The 20,617-nt window shown below is 43.3% G+C and overlaps 1 protein-coding gene across 1 annotated transcript in view; it reads right to left on the reverse strand.

The window, feature by feature from the left end:
- Positions 1 to 20,617, reverse strand: part of LOC126419486 (odorant receptor 43a-like) — a 69,843-nt gene that overhangs the window by 18,451 nt on the left and 30,775 nt on the right. Inside the window, exon 3 of the mRNA XM_050086674.1 lies at positions 1,727 to 1,828. Within this exon, the coding sequence (XP_049942631.1) occupies positions 1,727 to 1,828 (102 nt within the window). The remainder of the gene's footprint in view (positions 1 to 1,726; positions 1,829 to 20,617) is intronic.

Consider the following 20,617-nt stretch of genomic DNA (forward strand, 5'->3'; position numbering starts at 1 on the left):
AGGGGCCCGGAATCCATTTCCGGTACCGATAGCGATATTTCTTTGGAGGGAGAACTGGAACGGTGCACTTAGCCTCGAGATGCCAGCTACCTGAGTGAGATGTAGGGGCTCTTAGATCGGAACGCCAACGGCCAGAGTACGGTGTGCTGACAGCATATAACTCAGCGGTCAGTCTACTATCACGTAGTACTCAGGGCCAGACTCCAGGCCTTCTTTTTCCTCTTTTGTCATGCATAATTAGCTCCCAGGAAGCTACAGAGAGCATTTATTAAAATTTGTGCCAAATGACATTGTTATGCCGGAGCCCAGGTAGCCCCAGTGGGCCGGCAACCTCTAATACACCACAGAGGACAGAGTTGTCTATATCCAAGGCGTACCAATGAACCATAATAAACACCAGCTATTTACATACAAGAGAATGGTTGTTGGTTGGTTGGTTGTTTTTGGGAATGAAGACCAGACAGCGTGGTCATTGGTCTCATCGGATTAGGGAAGGATGGGGAAGGAAGTCGGCCGTGCCCTTTCAGAGGAACCATCCCGGCATTTGCCTGAAGTGATTTAGGGAAATCACGGAAAACCTAAATCAGGATGGTCGGACGCGGGATTGAACCGTCGTCCTCCCGAATGCGAATCCAGTGTCTAACCACTGCGCCATCTCGCTCGGTCAAGAGAATGGAAACAGACTTTCTGAACACTACGTAATGCAGGGGGGGGGGGGGGGGGGGGGAGGGGGGGGGGCCTCCAGCCACGGCCTGCAGAAAGTATCACTACGCCAAAACCTGATTGGCTGGAGACAGCTAGTTAGGGGCTAGAACCAGCCCCCAAGCTCAGTTCACTCTGGATGCCGACCTCGTGGACTTCGACCACTGAAGATTTCGTCCCTTAATTAGACTTTTACTAGTGTGTGTGTGTGTGTTTCCACAAATCTTTGTGGAAAATTAGGAGACTTTTATGCTAACATCGTTATTGTTACTTTTCTTTTGTTGTTCAGTCATCAACCTTGTAAACTTACATAAATAAAAGTTGTGTTTGTGAAAATTTGCGAATTTTCAGTCACAACAGAAATCATCCAATTGAAAAAATTTCTACGTATTTCTTAACGGTTTATTCTTACATTAGATGGGTGCAACTGCTTAAGTACGAACAACAATCGCCTAATCCTACCGCAGTTAGCCACTCAGCATGTGGTTTTCCCTGCACATGTCCACCAGTCATGACGTGTACAGCCCATGACATCAGAAAAAACGATGACGATTTGGTTACGTCATCGCTACGTAAAAGCTGTCCGTTGTGGAAATGGAATGGTTAACAGAAACAGCGATCCGTGAAAGTACAGGGGGTGGATCTCTGGCCACACATGGTGAAATACCTGTTGTCACGGGTAGGAGAAGTAGGTATTTTTAGGATGAATCCAGACTACAGGTTCTCCATGCCAAAAGAGTGTCTCTAGCAGTTTAAAAAATTTCGATGCCATCACTGAAAATGTAGATTACAACACACTAATAGACACGTAATGCTTTTCAAACAGAAAAAGAAACCATTGGCAAAAGTGACGTGGGACATTTCACATACATAGCAATACATCACCAAGACACGCAATCAGTAAAACATTACACTGAAGCTGAGCTCCAATCTTGAACTGCACGACAGTCTGTGTCACTGAGAACTAGTGTAGTGGCACACAAATCCAGTACATAGTATTAACTTAGTACCATACTGTGCTCACCTGTTCTGTTACGTTGTGAGCCGCCCAGCAGTAGAGTAAAACCTGGCCGCAAGGAATGGGCATGAAAGCGACACATCTGAATACGGCAGTGAAGTCCTTGCTCTGAAAAAAACGATAACAAACTGCCTAATTTAAATTTCCTCTTACTCATACAACTGCGTGGAAACAACCGACTGGTACAGTACTGGATCCAATAACACGCTTAGTGCCATATAGGAGTATGTTACCAACGCAAAACGTAATTATTTAAGAAGAAGTTGTATTAAATTCAAATACATTTTGTTTTTTTCTTTTACACGAGTGAATGTTTAGCATTCCTATTGTGTTTTATCTGAAAAACACTCGTATTGTCTTAAACCCCGACACTCCTGTAGTAGGCCGAAATACTGTGGGACATTGAAAATTCTGTTCAATTTTTCTTAATAGTATGAAGGTCGTTAAAACAAGGCCACTATAAGTTTCAGTAGTGTACATTCTCACTATAACAAGGTAATTGAACGTTACTAAGCCGTATTTCTCAAAACATTTCGTATTGTCTACAACTTAAATACATACGATCTAGGCCTAAACATTCCGGGTTATATTTATTTTATAAGGAAAAAAGGCCTTCTCACTGTATTTTATTTTTCCCAGACGACTTTCGCCTTTTTTCACTTTAAAGCATCATTAGTGGAATCTAGGACGATACAGCTTTGTTTCGATATGTGTTATTTGCAGATTATAAAACAGTTTATGTCTCGTTTTTTATGCAAATAAGTGATTACTTACAGTTCTCCGCGTTTTTAGTTGGCATCTGCGTTTCCTCTCATCTTGTCACATACTGAAAGTCGCACTACAGCTCTATTTACGAAACATAAAGATGTTTTATGTTCCGAAACTTTTCTTCCCACATTTCATCTTGTTTGCCCTTATTGTTATGATGAATTATGTCACTAAGTATAGATATTTGAACGAACAAAATCTGTGATTTCAAGGCGTAACTACTTTCAGTTCTCATCCTCATACTGTTTGGTTTGTTTACGTGCCTAACGAAGTATATGCTGAAAACTAATGTCTGCTCATTTCTGTTATGTGTGTGTGTGTGTGTGTGTGTGTGTGTGTGTGTGTGTGTGTGTGTGGAATGTTTGGAGGTATTGGTGTTCAGCTGATTTAAGGTTTGGTTTAAATGTTTTTTTGGAGAGGTTCATGAATAAGTGAGTGGGTAGCGGTTGGGAGGTGAAAGTCGTCTGGGAGAAATAAAATATTGTGTAGCAAGGGAAGACGTTGTTTACGTACAGCCAACCTCGAACTTCGACGAAGTTGAGATACTCTTTACAGTTCAATTTAACTCTTTATTCGAAACTGACCGTGAATGGCCAAAGAGGGAGCTGATATAGGTTAGTAAGAAGGGCGGGTTGTTGCCAATATTGTAGGAAATACTTTTACAAGGGGGGTTGGGGCGATGGAGGGGGGGGGGGGGGAGATGCAGTGGGCAGTGAGGAGAACGTCTGGAAAACTCTGTCTTGAAACTACAGAGCATTCAGTACGGACATTGCGATTGAAGATTAGAAAAAAAAAATTTCCCAGTTGGAGGACGCAAGTAAGAAAGTGATTTGGGGAGAGAGAGGGATGGAGGTTGCTTTGGAATTGGTAGCTAGATGGAAGACAACGAGATAGAGAAAGCACGGTGCTATGTTTAGTATCAACACGAAAAGTACGTGTCTATCACAGCCAGAGTTAAGTGGAGAAGCGTCTCTGCTACGACTAGAAGCAGGGAATGTGCAGCACAGTTCAACCGAGTTCACGTTGCCTAGGAATGAGCAGGGTTACGCAGCAGCCGTGGGCGAGGTGTAGGCCACCAGCTACAGGAATTCTTAGGGTCAGCGTACCAGGCCACTAGCATTTCCATTCGAAATGCAGGGCTAAGGAAAATTATAGAGGACTTAGGGCTTTTGCGTCAGGATTTTTCGAAGAAGGAGCAGGTAGTGATAGTGGATTGGGCAGTAAACAGTTATTACAGGCATGGGGCATCCGGAACAACTGCCAACATTAGTTACTTACAGGTGGTTGCGTGACTTTATACAGTCAAGGCCTCAAGTATAGACTGTATAACAAGAAACGTTCCTTTCAGAGTATGCTGATACACTACGCCCATCATAAGTAATCTTATACAACCACCCGCTCGTCGACATATACGTACCCAAGGACTGAGAAGTGGCACAACTCTAACCAATACGCAAGAAATGAAACAGGATAATCTGAAAGACGATTTTCAGGCATATACTGTGATCTAACATTATGAGTTACCTCAAAGAAAGCATCTTATTGACAAACAACCAACATAGATTCAGGAAACATCCGTCTTCCGAAACACAGCTAACTACATATTTACTTTGACGAAGAAATGAGTGCTGTCGACTAGGGACGTCAAAATGATTCCAAAATTCTAGATTTCCAGAAGGATTTGAAGGAGTTCCTCATGAGAGACTTCTAATTAAACGGTGTGCCTATAGATTATTGTGTCAGTTGCATAATTGGATTCGTGATTTTCACTCAAAATGAATAATCAAAGAAAGGATAAAGTTCTACGAGTCGGGGTGTGGGATGACAGAAGCTTAAACGTGGCAAGGAAACTAGAAAATCTGAAAAGGTAAATTCAAAGGTTCAGTCAAGATATAGTAGGGGTCAGTGAAGTGAAATGGAAAGAAGCATAGGATTGCTGGTCTGATGGGTATAGGGTAATATCAACAGCAGCAGAAAATGGCATAACGGGAGTAGGATTCGTTATGAATTGGAAGGTAGGGCAGAGAGTGTTTCTGTGAAGAGTTCAGTGATAGGGTTGTTCTTGTCAGAATCGACAGCCAACCAACACCGACAACGATACTTCAGGTATACAAGCCGACGTCGAAAGCTAAGTACATAAAGTATATAAGGATATTGAAAGGGTAGCGTCTATGATTCATAATCAAAACGTCTTCGGTCCCGGGTTCGATCCCCGCCACTGCCTAAACTTTGATAAATAATCAGCATTGGCGGCCGAAGACTTCCGGCATAAGAAGTCAGCCTCATTCTGCCAACGGTCTTGTCAAAGAGGGCGCAGGAGCGGATAGAGGTTCAGGGCACTCTCTTGTCCTAGGGGTGGGAAATTGCCCCTAAAGGCGGAAGAATCAGCAATGATCAATGACATGAGGATGCAGAAGGCAATGGAAACTACTGCATTAAAGACACGCAACGTGTATCCACAGGACATGTGGCCTGTAATTGAAGAAGTGTCATGATGATCTCTCCATTGGCAAAAGATTCCGGAATAGTGCCCCATTCGGATCTCCGGGAGGGGACTGCCAAGGGGGAGGTTACCATGAGAAAAAGATTGAATAATCTACGAAAGGATAACGTTCTACGAGTCGGGTCGTGGAATATCAGAAGCTTGAACGTTGTAGGGAAACTAGAAATTCTGAAAAGGGAAATGCAAAGGCTCAATCTAGATATAGTAGGGGTCAGTGAAGTGAAGTGGAAGGAAGACAAGGATTTCTGGTCAGATGAGTATCGGTTATATCAACAACAGGAGAAAATGGTATAACAGGTGTAGGATTCGTTATGAATAGGAAAGTAGAGCAGAGGGTGTGTTACTGTGAACAGTTCAGTGACCGGGTTGTACTAATCAGAATCGACAGCAGACCAACACCGACAACGATAGTTCATGTATACATGCCGACGTCGCAAGCTGAAGATGAACAGATAGAGAAAGTGTATGAGGATATTGAAAGGGTAATGCAGTATGAAAGGAGGACGAAAATCTAATAGTCATGGGCGACTGGAATGCAGTTGTAGGGGAAGAAGTAGAAGAAAAGGTTACAGGAGAATATGGGCTTGGGACAAGGAATGAAAGAGGAGTAAGTCTAATTGAGTTATGTAACAAGTTTCAGCTAGTAATAGCGAATACCCTGTTCAAGAATCACAAGACGAGGAGGTACGCTTGGAAAATGCCGGGAGATACGGGAAGATTTCAATTAGATTACATGATGGTCAGAAAGAGATTCCGAAATCAGATACTGGATTGTAAGGGGTACCCAGGAGCAGATATAGACTCAGATCACAATATAGTAGTGATGAAGAGTAGGCTGAGGTTCAAGACATTAGTCAGGAAGAATCAATACGCAAAGAAGTACTAAGGAATGACGAGATACGTTTGAATTTCTCTAACGCTATAGATACAGCAATAAGGAATAGCGCAGTAGGCAGTACAGTTGAAGAGGAATGGACATCTCTAAAAAGGGCCATCAAAGAAGTTGGGAAAGAAAACATAGGTACAAAGAAGGTAGCTGCGAAGAAACCATGGGCAACAGAAGAAATACTTCAGTTGATTGATGAAAGGAGGAAGTACAAACATGTTCCGGGAAAATCAGGAATACAGAAATACAAGTCGCTGAGGAATGAAATAAATAGGAAGTGCAGGGAAGCTAAGACGAAATGGCTGCAGGAAAAATGTGAAGACATCAAAAAAGATATGATTGTCGGAAGGACAGACTCAGCATACAGGAAAGTCAAAACAACCTTTGGTGGCATTAAATTCAACGGCGGTAACATTAAGAGTGCAACGGGAATTCCACTGTTAAATGCAGAGGAGAGAGCATATAGGTGGAAAGAATACATTGAAAGCCTCTATGAGGGTGAAGATTTGTCTGATGTGATAGAAGAAGAAACGGGAGTCGATTTAGAAGAGATAGGGGATCCAGTATTACAATCGGAATTTAAAAGAGCTTTGGAGGACTTACGGTCAAGTAAGACAGAAGGGATAGATAACATTCCATCAGAATTTCTAATATCATTGGGGGAAGTGGCAACAAAACGACTATTCACGTTGGTGTGTAGAATATATGAGTCTGGCATATACCGTCTGACTTTCGGAAAAGCATCATCCACACAATTCCGAAGACGGCAAGAGCTGACAAGTGCGAGAATTATCGCACAATCAGCTTAACAGCTCATGCATCGAAGCTGCTTACAAGAATAATATACAGAAGAATGGAAAAGAAAATTGAGCATGCGCTAGGTGACGATCAGTTTGGCTTTAGGAAAGATAAAGGGACGAGAGAGGCAGTTCTGACGTTACGGCTAATAATGGAAGCAAGGCTAAAGAAAAATCAAGACACTTTCATAGTCGACCTGGAAAAAGCGTTTGACAATATAAAATGGAGCAAGCTGTTCGAGATTCTGAAAAAAGTAGGGGTAACCTATAGGGAGAGACGGGTCATATACAATATGTACAACAACCAAGAGGGAATAATAAGAGTGGACGATCAAGAACGAAGTGCTCGTATTAAGAAGGGTGTAAGACAAGGCTGTAGCCTTTCGCCCCTACTCTTCAATCTGTACATCGAGGAAGCAATGATGGAAATAAAAGAAAGGTTCAGAAGTTGAATTACAATACAAGGTGAAAGGATATCAATGATACGATTCGCTGATGACATTGCTATCCTGAGTGAAAGTGAAGAAGAATTAAATGATCTGCTGAACGGAATGAACAGTCTGATGAGTACGCAGTATGGTTTGAGAGTAAATCGGAGAAAGACGAAGGTAATGAGAAGTAGTAGAAATGAGAACAGCGAGAAACTTAACATCAGGATTGATGGTCACGAAGTCAATGAAGTTAAGGAATTCTGCTACCTAGGCAGTAAAATAACCAATGACGGACGGAGCAAGGAGGACATCAAAAGCAGACTCGCTATGGCAAAAAAGGCATTTCTGGCCAAGAGAAGTCTACCAATATCAAATACCGGCCTCAATTTGAGTCAGAAATTTCTGAGGATGTAGGTCTGGAGTACAGCATTGCATGGTAGTGAAACATGGACTGTGGGAAAACCGGAACAGAAGAGAATCGAAGCATTTGAGATGCGGTGCTATAGACGAATGTTGAAAATTAGGTAGACTGATAAGGTAAGGAATGAGGAGGTTCTGCGCAGAATCGGAGAGGAGAGGAATATGTGGAAAACACTGATAAGGAGAAGGGACAGGATGATAGGACATCTGCTAAGACATGAGGGAATGACTTCCATGGTACTAGAGGGAGCTGTAGAGGGCAAAAACTGTAGAGGAAGACAGAGATTGGAATACGTCAAGCAAATAATTGAGGACGTAGGTTGCAAGTGCTACTCTGAGATGAAGAGGTTACCACAGGAAAGGAATTCGTGGCGGGCCGCATCAAACCAGTCAGTAGACTGATGACAAAAAAAAAAAAATACAGTACGTAAACGGCGATGAAAATCAAATAGTCATGGGGGACTGCAATGTAATTGTAGGGGAAGGAGTACAAGAAAAGGTCAGAGGAGAGTAAGGGGTTGGGACAAGGACCTAGAGAGGAGAAAGGCTAATTGAGTTCTGTAACAAATTTCAGCTAGTAATAGCCTATATTCTGTTCAAGAATTGCAAGAGGAGGACGTATACTTCGAAAAGGCAGCGTGATACGAGAAGATTTCAGTTATATTACATCATGGTCAGACAGAAACTCCGAAAACGGATACTGTATTGTAAGGCGTACCCAGGAACAGATATAGACTCAGATCACAATATAGTAGTGACAAAGAGTAGGGTGAAGTTTAAACTATTAGTCAGGAAGAATCTAACCGTAAAGAAGTGCGATACGGCAGTACTAAGGAATGACGAGATACGCTTGAAGATATCTTAGGCTGCAGATACAGCAATAAGAAATAGTAGGCAGTATAGTTGAAGAGGAATGTGATGTGTCGACAGAAGTGCCGATACAGTGTCTCTTGAGGAGACCGAAATGCACGCTATAAGCTCACGCAGGATGGCGTGAGGTCTGAAACAGGATACGTAATGAATGCTATAAAGAAAAGTACGTAGCTTCTGGAATACTTAACTTTAATCCATCATTTGTATACAGCGTTCTTGATGATACAAGTGAGACTCTCTCTAGAAATGGTTAATGGCGCCTTGCTAGGTCGTAGCCATGGACTTAGCTGAAGGCTAACTATCTCTCGGCAAATGAGACAAAGGCTTCGTCAGTGTAGTCGCTAACAAAGTCGTCCGTACAACTGGGGCGAGTGCTAGTAAGTCTCTCGAGACGTGCCGTGTGGTGGCGCTCGGTCTGCGATCACTGACAGTGGCGACACGCGGGTCCGACATGTACTAATGGACCGCGGCAGATTTAAAACTACAACCTAGCAAGTGTGGTGTCTGGCGGTGAAACCACATTCCTCCCCCGCAAATCGGCGAACGGTCGTTTGATAAGGCTTCCACCCGCCGTGGGGAGGACCCCATGTTGGCGTATGCGATGAGGTGGGGAGCCTAACAACAGGCGAGGCTGTGCCACCCGCACCCGGCCATTCGGTCCGAGGGGAGCTAGGAAACGCCTGAAAACCTAGTCCAGGGTGCACGCCAACATGCGGTGTATGCGCCCGTAAAGAGACAGGAGGGGCCGAAGGGTCGACCTCCATCGCGGCGGGGTACCCGACGCGCGAAGACGCCATGTGGTCCGGAGCGGACAAGAGTTCCATGGCGGAAGACTGCTGGTCACGGGAAGCGATCGGCGGCGCGTGACCCAGGGAGGCGCTTGGCGGCTGCAGCGACGCGTCCACTGCGGGCGGCGTCGGCGGGAGAACAGGCGGCGGCGGCGGCGCTTCGCCATCGGGCAAAATGAAAGGCAGCGTTGGTAACACCTGGGGATGAGGCGAACCAGTAGATGGGTCTCCAGGGCGCTGACCGGACGGCACCGTCGCTGAAAGCAGACGGGGAGCGGCAGAACCCGTGCGACGCCAGAGGCGCAGCTGATTGAGATGCCGACGCACCTCACCAGAGGCCCCCAAAACCAAATACATCGCGCGGCCGAGGCAGCGAAGAATGCGCCCTGCGAGCCAACGCCGTGAACCGCGATAGTTGCGATAGTAGACAACGTCGCCACGAGCAAAAGCAGGCGTCTGCCGCTGCACAGGAAACTGATGCGGCGCAGCAAAGACATCAAGGTTTGATGAGGACGACCATGGAGCAACTCAGCCAGCGAGCGACCATCTCGGGGCTGAGAGCGATACGAAGACAAAAAGAGCAATAACGCGTCCTCCCGCGAATGCGACTCTTTCAGCTTCAACATCTGTGACTTGAAAGTCCGGACCAATCGTTCAGCGGCACCGTTTGAATGAGGCGAAAACGGCGCGGATGTCAGGTGTTGAATACCATTAGCCTTGCAGAATGACTGAAATTCTGCGGACATAAATTGTGGCCCATTGTCGGAAACAATAGTCTGTGGAAGACCTTCAATGCAAAAGATAGCAGATAACGCTTGGATGATGGCAGATGACGTCATGGAAGACATCCGGACAACAAAAGGGATATTACTGAAAGAATCGACCACAACCAACCATCGAGCATTCCAGAATGGACCAGCAACATCGATGTGCAAGCGTTGCCAAGGGGAAGTGGCTTTCGGCCATGCAAAGAATTTCCGCGGTGGTGTGGATTGTTGTGCGGCACACGCCATGCAAGAAGAGCACATATGCGTAATCGCAGCATCGATTCCGAACCAAGTACAGTGCTGACGAGCAAGTTGTTTCGTTCGCACTATACCCCAATGTCCTTGGTGGAGAAGCCGTAAGACAGAGGACTGTAACGAACGTGGGACCACGACCCGGGACTGATCATTATCAGAACGCAACAACAAAACACCACGTCGAACAAAAAGTCTCTCCTTGGGAGCAAAAAATCTGCGAGCCAACGGATCCTCTATCCGTGACTTTGACAAGGGCCATTGCATAGCAACAAAACGCAAAACCGTAGCAAGGATAGGGTCAGCAGCTGTGGCTGTAGCTACACGACGAAAATCAATCGGAAACGATTCGACCACGTCATCGGTTTCCGAATCAATGAACAAGCAAGCAATTTCGGAAGAATCGAACGCTCTATCCTCAGCAACAGGCAAACGGGACAACGAATCAGCGTTTCCGTGCTTAGCAGTGGACCGATACAAGATATCGTAGCGGTGCTGCGAGAGGAAAATAGACCAGCGAATAAATTTCTGCACTGTACGTGGAGGTATAGGCTTGTTCGGATGAAAAAGCTATGTCAAAGGTTTGTGGTCTGTGATGATGGTAAAGTGACGACCTTACAAGAAATCATGAAACTTAGTAACACCAAACACGAGAGCCAATGCTTCTTTCTCGATTTGTGAATAATTTCTTTGCGCTGACGAGAGCAATTTGGACGCAAAGGCAATAGGGCGATCATGCGAATCATCTTTGTGCGCAAGCACAGCTCCGATCCCGAAATCCGATGCATCTACCATCAACAAAAGGGGTTTCTGGGGATCGAATGGCGTCAGGCAAGTATTTGAAAGCAACGCCGATTTCATCTGGCGAGAGGCGCGTTCGCATTCCGTCGTCCAGAGGCACGGAACACCTGTACAGCGTAAGCGATGAAGTGGAGCTGAAATGGAAGAGGCATTGCGCACATTCACTCACACCTTGTGATTCCAAATCATGTAAGGTTCTTGCGACCTCATCACGCAATGCGTGGGGAACATTGCGCGCTCTGAAAAATTTCGGTTGCGCGTTCACTTTCAGTTCCAAATGTGCTTCATAGTTCTTAGCGCAACCAATGCCCGGTGCAAAAATGTCTGCAAATTCTTCACATAGACGAGAAACACTGGCTGAAGGCACAGTCTGGTTCACTGAGAGGACCTGATTTACGATAGACAAGTTAAACAACTGAAATAAATCTAAACCAAACAAGTTCACTGCAGAAGAAGAACGAAGAACGTAAAATGACACAAGTTTTGTTTGTCCCTTGTATGTTGCAAGAAGGCTGCACTGTCCTAACACTGGGACAAGCTGTCCTGAATATGTAGTTAGCTTAACATTTGCGGCACGCAACGGAGGTGTGCCCAGTTGTTTGTACGTGTCTTTATGGAGCAATGAAACTGCAGCTCCGGTATCGAGCTGGAATGGGATCACGTTGCCATTTAGGTCCAAGGCTACAAAAAGTTTATTGTCCTGCTGACGACAAGAGCGACTGTTTTGTGCAACGTGAATAGACACTCGTACAGAATCACTCGCGACTTGACGTGATTTCCGGCGACGTCGACGCACACTTTTTGTGGGACGCACACAGTCACTTTTAGAGGGAGTGGCACTGGGCGGAGTGGAATGAACTACATGAATTTCCATTGGCGAAGGTTCACGAGCCTGAGTATTCTTGGTTCGATTCCGGCGCGAAGCAAAGGGCCTGGAATGGTTTTTAGTGTCCGATCGGAGCTTTTTCTGGCAAACACTCTGAACATGTCCTTTTTTATTACAGAAAAAGCAAATAGCTTGGCGTGACGGGCAATTGTCACGCGAATGTCTAGTTGCACACCGCGGGCATGACTTTAGTACTGCATTTGCGTGCTGGCGTGGGACACGTGGCTGCGCGGACGTGCGCGAGGGCTGTTTACAGTTCCGTGCAGCTCGCCCGGCGGGCCGATTAATGTGACACACAGTTGGCGAAGTTTCAAATGATTCCTGAGCAAAGTCAAGTGTGTCTTACCTATCCAATATGTCTATCACTTGTTGAAGGGAGGGACTGACTAGTTTCAAAATTTGCTCCCGTATACGAACATCAGAAACGTTCTGGTCAATTGCATCACGTACCATTGTATCTGAATAAGGGAGTCCACATTCACACTCAAAAGCACAATCCCTTGTAAGGCCTTGCAAAGTTGCAACCCACTCCCGATTAGTTTGACCGGCCGTACTGTAAGTAGGCTGTTTATGTTTTCTCTATGTAAGTAGGCTGTTTATGTTTTCTCTATGTAAGTAGGCTGTTTAGGTTTTTTATTGGTAACGCCACCTCTGTATGAAAATCACTGGCTGTGCTGTGTGCAGTCTATGGCTGCTTTGCATTGTTGTAATACTCGCCATTGTAGTGTTAGGCAGCTGGCTGTGATCAGCGCGTAGCGTTGTGCAGTTGGAGGTGAGCCGCCAGCAGTGGTGGATGTGGGGAGAGAGATGGCGGAGATTTGTAATTTGTCATGAACTGATATATATATTATGGCTTGTGATGATATTAAGGTAAATACATTGTTTGTTCTCTATTAATATCTTTCATTTGCTAACTATCCCTATCAGTAGTTAGTGCCTTCAGTAGTTTGAATCTTTTATTTAGCTGGCAGTAGTGGCGCTCGCTGTATTGCAGTAGCTTGAGCAGCGAAGATTTTTGTGAGGTAAGTGATTTGTGAAAGGTATAGTTTAATGTTAGTCAGGGCCATTCTTTTGTAGGGAATTTTGAAAGTCAGATTGCGTTGCGCTAACAAAATATTGTGTGTCAGGTTAAGCACAGTCTTGTAGAATTGTTCTAAGGGGAAGTTTCAGTACGTTTTGTACGAAAGAACGTATATCGTTTTGCCACTACATTGACTGATTCCTTGAAATAGGCATCTAAAGCAGACAAAATTTCTTCGTAGGACAGAGTTGCTAAGTCGCATCGGGGAAATAATTTCACTATCACACGGTACGTTTGCACCCCTACACACGCCAATAAATGAGGCTGCCGCTCGTTACCTTGAATTCTGTAGGCGGCGAGATGAAATCCAAACTGGCGTGACCACTCCGTCCATGATTCCAGTTCCGCATCGTATGGACGAAACTGGGGTGCAACTGCATGTTGTGGGTGCGGTAGCGGTGGAGCGGCGGCGGCCGCATCGTTTTGCATGGCACGTTGACCCTGGACGAGCTGTCCAAGGGCATCCAATAAGGCCTGCGTCTGCTGATTCTGCAAGCGATAAAATTCGGACAGTACATCTGGAGATTGTGGCGAAGCCATGACTCAAGTAAATTAGAGCAATACCAACGCGAAATCCTCTTTTAAGCTTCGTCGCCAATATGATGTGTCGACAGAAGTGCCGACACAGTGTGTCTTGAGGAGACCAAAATGCACGCTATAAGCTCACGCAGGATGGCGTGAGGTCTGAAACAGGATACGTAATGAATGCTATAAAGAAAAGTACGTAGCTCTTGGAATACTTAACTTTAATCCATCATTTGTATACAGCGTTCTTGATGATACAAGTGAGACTATCTCTAGAAATGGTTGATGGCGCCTTGCTAGGTCGTAGCCATGGACTTAGCTGAAGGCTATTCTAACTATCTCTCGGCAAATGAGAGAAAGGCTTCATTAGTGTAGTCGCTAACAAAGTCGTCCGTACAACTGGGGCGAGTGCTAGTAAGTCTCTCGAGACGTGCCGTGTGGTGGCGCTCGGTCTGCGATCACTGACAGTGGCGACACGCGGGTCCGACATGTACTAATGGACCGCGACCGATTTAAAGCTACCACCTAGCAAGTGTGGTGTCTGGCGGTGACACCACAGAATGAACTTCTCTAAAAAGGGTCATCGCAGACGTTCGAAAGAAAAACAAAGGTACAAAGAAGGTAACTGCGAAGAAACCATGGGTAAAAGAAGAAATACTTCAATTGATCGATGAAAGGAGGAAGTACAAAAATGTTCATGGAAACAGGAATACAGAAATACAAGTCGTTGAGGAATGAAATAAACACGAAGTGCTGGGATGCTAAGACGAAACTGGTACACGAAAAATTTGAAAAAATCAAAAAAGAAATGATAGTCAGAAGGACAGGATCAGTATACAGGAAAGACAAAACAACCTTCGGTGACATTAAAAGTAAGGGTGGTAACATTAAGAGTGGAATGAGAATTCTACTGCCAAATGTAGAGGAGAGAGTGGACGGGTGGAAATAATACATTGAAAGCCGCTATGAAGGGGAAGATTTGTCTGATGTGATAGAAGAGGAAACAGGAGTCGATTTAGAACACATGGTGATCCGGTATTAGTATCGAAATTTAAGAGAGCTTTGGAGGACTTAAATAAGGCAGAAGGGATAGCTAACTCTTCATCAGAATTTCTCAAATCATTGGTGGAAGTGTAAACAATACGGATATTCACGTTGGTGTGTAGAATGTATGAGTCTGGCGACATTCCATCTGACTTTCGGAAAAATATTGTCCACACAATTCCGAAAACTGCAAGAGCTGACAAGTACAAGAACTATTGCACAATCAGCTTAACGGTTCACTCATCCAAGTTCCTAACAAGAATAATATACAAAAGCATGGTAAAAAATTTGAGGATGTGCTAGATGACTATCAGTTTGGCTTTAGGAAAGTAAATGCACAAGAGAGGCAATTCTGATGTTGCAGTTGATAATGGAACCAAGACTAAAGGAAAATCAAGACACTTTTATAGGATTTGTGTACGTGGAAGAGCGTTCGACAACGTAAACTGGTACAAGATGTTAGAAATTATGAGAAAAATATGAGTAAGTTGTAGGGAGAGACAGGTAATATACAACATGCACAAGAGCCAAGAGGTAATAATAAGAGTGGACGACTAAGAATGAAGTGCTCAGGTTAAGAAGAGGCAAGACAGAGATGCAGTCTTTCGCCCTTACTGTTGAAGCTGTACATCGAAGAAGGAATAACGGAAATGAAAGAAGCTTCAAAAGTGGGATTAAAATTAAGGATGAAAGAATTTCAATGAAAAGATTCACTGATGACATTGCTGCCCTCAGTGAAAGTGGGAAAGAATTACAGGATCTTCTCAGTCAAATGAAAAGTCTAATGAATACAGAATATGGCCGGACAGTAAGTCGAAGAAAGACGAAAGTAATGAGAAATAGCAGATATGAGAACAGCGAGAAGCTCAATATCAGAATAGGTGATCATGAAGTAGACGAAGTTAAGGGATTCTTCTACCTAGGCAGCTAAGTAACCGAAGACGGACGACGCAAAGAGGACATCAAAAGCAGACTTGCACTGGAAAAAAGGGCATTCCTGGTCAAGAGAAGTATACTAGTATCAAACGTAGACCTTAATTTGAGGAACAAATGTCTGAGAATGTGAGTCTGGAGCACAGCATTGTATGGTAGTGAAACATCGACTGCATTTGAGATGCGGTAAAAAGTGAAATGATCGTGTAGCATTGTTTGCCTTGAGGCCACGTTCGGGGAAATTCAGCCGCCGGGTGCAAGTCTTATTTCGGGTGATACCACACTGGGCGACCTGTACGTCGGTGATGATGGTAACACAACTCCCAGTCCACAGGTGTAGAAAATCTCCAACCCTGCCAGGAATAGAACCCGGACCCACTGCATGGTAGGCATGCACAAACAATGGTTCAAATGGCTCTGAGCACTATGGGACTTAACTACTGTGGTCATCAGTCCCCTAGAACTTAGAACTACTTAAACCTAACTAACCTAAGGACATCACACACATCCATGCCCGAGGCAGGATTCGAACCTGCGACCATAGTGGTCGTGCGGCTCCAGACTATAGCGCCTAGAACCGCTCGGCCACTTCGGCCGGCAGGCATGCACATTACCACTCAGCTAAGCAAGCGAACTGAGATATGATGTTACAAAGGAATGTTGAATATTGGGTGGAATGGTACGGTAATAAATTAGGAGGCTCTGCGCAGAATCGGAGAGTAAAGTAATGTATGGAAAACTCTGACAAGGAGAAGAGACAGGACGATGGGACGTCTGTTAAGACACCAGGGAGTGACTTCCTTGGTACTAGAGGGAGCTGTAGAGGGCAAAAACTGTAGAGGAAGGAAGAGACTGGAATACATCCAGTAAATGATTGAGGTCGTAGTTTGCAACTGCTACTCTGAGGTTGGCACAGGAGAGGAATTCGTAGCGGACCACATCAAAAAAGTCAGAAGAATGATGGGTAAAAAAAAAACACAGATGATCAAACCCAATTGTAGATTGCTGTAGGCTGCATGTGAGCATGATGGTAAGTGTGGCAATTGACGGTAACTAATGAACAGTCTGAAATCATTCACGTGAATACAAAAAGGAATACGTTATATTTTGGTTACACGAAAAATTCAGAAGGGTCTAAGGGTTTTTAATTCAACTGAATGAATAGGGATTACAACTAAGAATAACCTAAATTAATGCTGTGGGGAAAGCAAACAAAAGACTGCGATTTATTGGCAGAAAATTTTGAAAATGCAGTAGGTCTCCCAAAGAGACTGCTTACATAACGGTCGTCCGTCATTTTCTGGACTATTTCTGTGCACCTGTGTGGTGTAGGATCCACATCAGAACTAGCGAAGGACGTCTAAAAAGTTCAAACAAAGGCTGCTCGTTTTGTATTAACACGAAACACGAGAGAGAATATCACGGATATGATACACGAATTCGGGTGGTAGTCATTAAAAGAAGGCGTTTTCCGCTGTGGCATAATCATCTCACGAAATTTCAGTCACCATGTTCGCCCTTATAGTGTGAAAGTTGGTCCACATCTACAGAGAGAGACAAGATCATCATAATAATGTAAGAGAAATCAGAGCTTCCACGGAGAAATTTAACTGTTGGACTACCCTCCAGGCGGTTCGAGAGCGGAACAGTAGAGAAGTAGACAGAAGGTGGTTGGAAGAACCTTCTGCAGGGCAGTTAACAGTGAACTGCAGAGCAGTCATGTGGATGTAGGTATGAGGTAGATGGTGACCTGGACAACATAGCTTTCCGACTTTGTGCATGTTGCTCTGGTGCCCGTCTGGACTGTCAGTAGATGTGGTTTCACTAGGCTTCGCTTACACCTAACCAGAACTGGGCAGGGAATATTGGTAAATCTGAATCATGAAAGTATTGAGGGTGGATCTCGGGCCACACATGATCAAATATCTCTTGTCACAGTAGGATAAATCCAGACCAAACATTCCCTGTGCATAAAGAGTACTTCTAGCAGTTTAAAAAAATCTGAAACAGTCATTCACAAGACGGAATCTAACACACCAAATGACAGACACAATATTTCATAACAAATAAGAACCACTGAAGAAAGTAGCACGGACATCTCATATACTTAACAATACTTCACCAACACTGGCCATCAATAAAAACTTCAACAGCTTGAAAACGAGCTCCAAACTTTGAACTGTTTGTGTCACTCAGCATTGATGTAGAGACGCAGAAATCAAACACATAGTTATCTTTCAATGAAAGAGTAGCCTCATATTGTAGGACTAATTCAAAGACCAGAGGGCGAGGTATTTATTGAAGAAACAGTTCAAATCAAGAGACGATAGTAGTGTATTAATTGAATACAAACACTTTGAAGTATCACCTGTTGAACAAACAGGGCTTGATAACACTAAGAAATCAAAAATGTTTTGTGTGTATCGATCTTCCAGTGATTGTTTGGACACTTGTTTCAATAAGTAACAGAATTTCTAGATGAAGTCTGAAGTAAGAAAGTCAACATAATTTTGTGAGGTGACATAAACACAAATATCATAAATGAAACTAATAGAACCATCCTAAATATTCTTCAGAGATTTGGCATGTTCGTGATGGTCAGTAGTTCAATAAGGTTTACTACAGTAACTGTATTAGTAAATATCAACATAACCACAAACATGGACAGGGGAAAGTGTGATGTAGCTGTAGAAACTCTAGAACTGTCAGAACAGTTCTTTTGAATAATAACACTGAAATCTAGCAAGGACAACTTTCCTAAACTGCAAGCTTACAAAAGACCTTTATCAGAAATCAAAATACAAAATTTTTCCGAAGGACTAGCAAAATAAAAGTGGGATGAGGTGTACAGAGAAACCAATGTAAATGTGAAATTGACTAAATTTTCAACTTTATTTAAACTGAACTTCGAAAAAGCATTTCCTCTAGTATCCACATAAACATCAATGTCTCACAAAACATGTGGATAACAACAGGTTTTAATAAGTCCACCCTGATCTTTAGGTGGCTCAGTTTCATGCAAATGTCATAATGAGCTGGAATTCTTAAAATTCTGTCATAGGGACAAAACTTTTTGTAGGAAGGGTGCTGATTTCTACAACAGAATCATTTAATTACAAAATAATTTGCAAAGCAGAACATAGAAGCCCAGCAGTCCAGGATATCATAAAAAAGGAAATTGGGACCCACAAACAAAGACATAATAATATATGTATGACGGAGGGGGAAGAAGTAATAAACGACCCACACCATCTAGCAAAATATGTAATGAGCATCTTTCAATTTCTGTAGAGATATTAAAGCAAAAATTCCCAAAAGTCAAACATAACACCCCCACATAATTAAGCACTAAGTTTAATGATGTTATTACCTACTTAAGAATAGGAATTCAGTGAAACTAAAAAATAGAACTTCTGTAGCACAAAATAAAGTATCCTTGTGTGTAAAGTAAGAATGCATAGAGAGTATACAAGCTCCCTTAGCAAACATAACTAATGAATCCTTCACACCAGGGAAATTTCCAGAGCATTTAAAATGGGCAAGAGCTGTATCTCTGCTAAAGAGAGGTAATTTAGAAAATAGTTTGGAGAGCGTAAGAGACACTGTTAAATTAGATGTAGATAGCACCTGTAAAGAGTATGTAGCAAATGCAAAATGTCTGTGAATGAATATTGATTCTTACGTGATGTGAACGCATAAAAATTCTTGTAAACAGAATGTCATCAGAATTTATGCCCTGTTACATTAACCTTTTTCATTGTTAAGCTATTATTGTACACTAGGTACAACCAAATCAGGTAGCACTGTTTTAAACAGGGTGGTTTTGCTTTCAGGACAGTGGAGACTCCAATATTCAGCCAGCCACGCTGATCTAGGTCTTCCGTGGTTTCCCTAAATTACTTCAAGCAAATAATGGGGTGGTTCCTAATGTAAGGCCATGGCCGACTATCTGTCACACCCTTATCCACTAGGCGTTTATGTCTCTAGATATCTGTATGTGTGAATTACTTTAGTTTCTGTTACCTAACATTTTTGTTGTTCTTAAATTGTAATACCAAGAAACTGCCATTGTAAAAGAGATGTAAAGACGAATAAAACTACTACAACTACCACTATTACTATTACTATTAAAACGGCAACTCCATGAAGACGGCATGGAACATATCTCAAACTGGTGTAAGATGTAGTATATGCTTGGCTGTGCAAATGATTAGCATTCAGCGCAGTCGCACAAAGCCGGTAAGAGTAAAGTTATCTGCATTCTGTATACCAAGAAAGACGATACAGAGGATTTCTCAATCAGAAACCATTAGACAGTATTGGCTGGTGTAAGAAGGAATGCGTCTCCCAGCCTGATGATGGCAGGATCGTGACCTATCGGGACAATGGATTATCGTACCACGATATTGTTGCTGGCATTGCTCAGAATACCACGAATGCTACGCGAATCTAGAATTGATGGGTTCAGTAGGGCCATACTCAATGTCATGCAGGAGTTCAACGGCTCTATGCGACTAGCACTCCATAGGATAATGTACTGTTCGTTCACCTGTGTGGAATCCCTCAGCCACATGTAATTATCTTGAGTTAGCGAATGTGATTACATGTAGAAAGCATCCATACCGGTGGGCTAATCCCGTGGTATAGGTGTAGCGCCTCTGAGTATGTTTCGAACCCAGCTACTGCTTAAATATAAAATAAAAATAATTAACAATGGTGGAGGAAGACTTTGGATGAGAGGTGTTACTTTTGTTCAGCAATATTTATATACCCCTACATTATCTAAGCCCTCATACGTTTGACCATTAGGTTTCCGACAATATACTTTTTCTTGTCCTATAATTTTGCTGTTTAATAATTTTAGTAATAATGTACTTTTTAACGTTGTTATAACGTACTGATTGCTTAGCTGAGGCATACAATTTTTTCCGTTCCCACGTTCCCTATCGCGACACAACTTGCTACGTCTTACTATTTAGATAGTTACTTACACTCCTAATAAAACTGTATGACATTGTCGGCTGAGAACTCACCTTGCTTCAGTAGGATTTGAGATCATTGTCCGTTTGTTTCACTGTGGTAATGCCGTCCTGTTAAGTGATATAAAGGAAACCAAATCATATTCTTTTATTTCGATTTGCT

The sequence above is a fragment of the Schistocerca serialis genome, chromosome 9 (genome assembly GCF_023864345.2).
Source record: "Schistocerca serialis cubense isolate TAMUIC-IGC-003099 chromosome 9, iqSchSeri2.2, whole genome shotgun sequence".
In the NCBI taxonomy this organism is placed as follows: Eukaryota; Metazoa; Arthropoda; class Insecta; order Orthoptera; family Acrididae; genus Schistocerca; species Schistocerca serialis.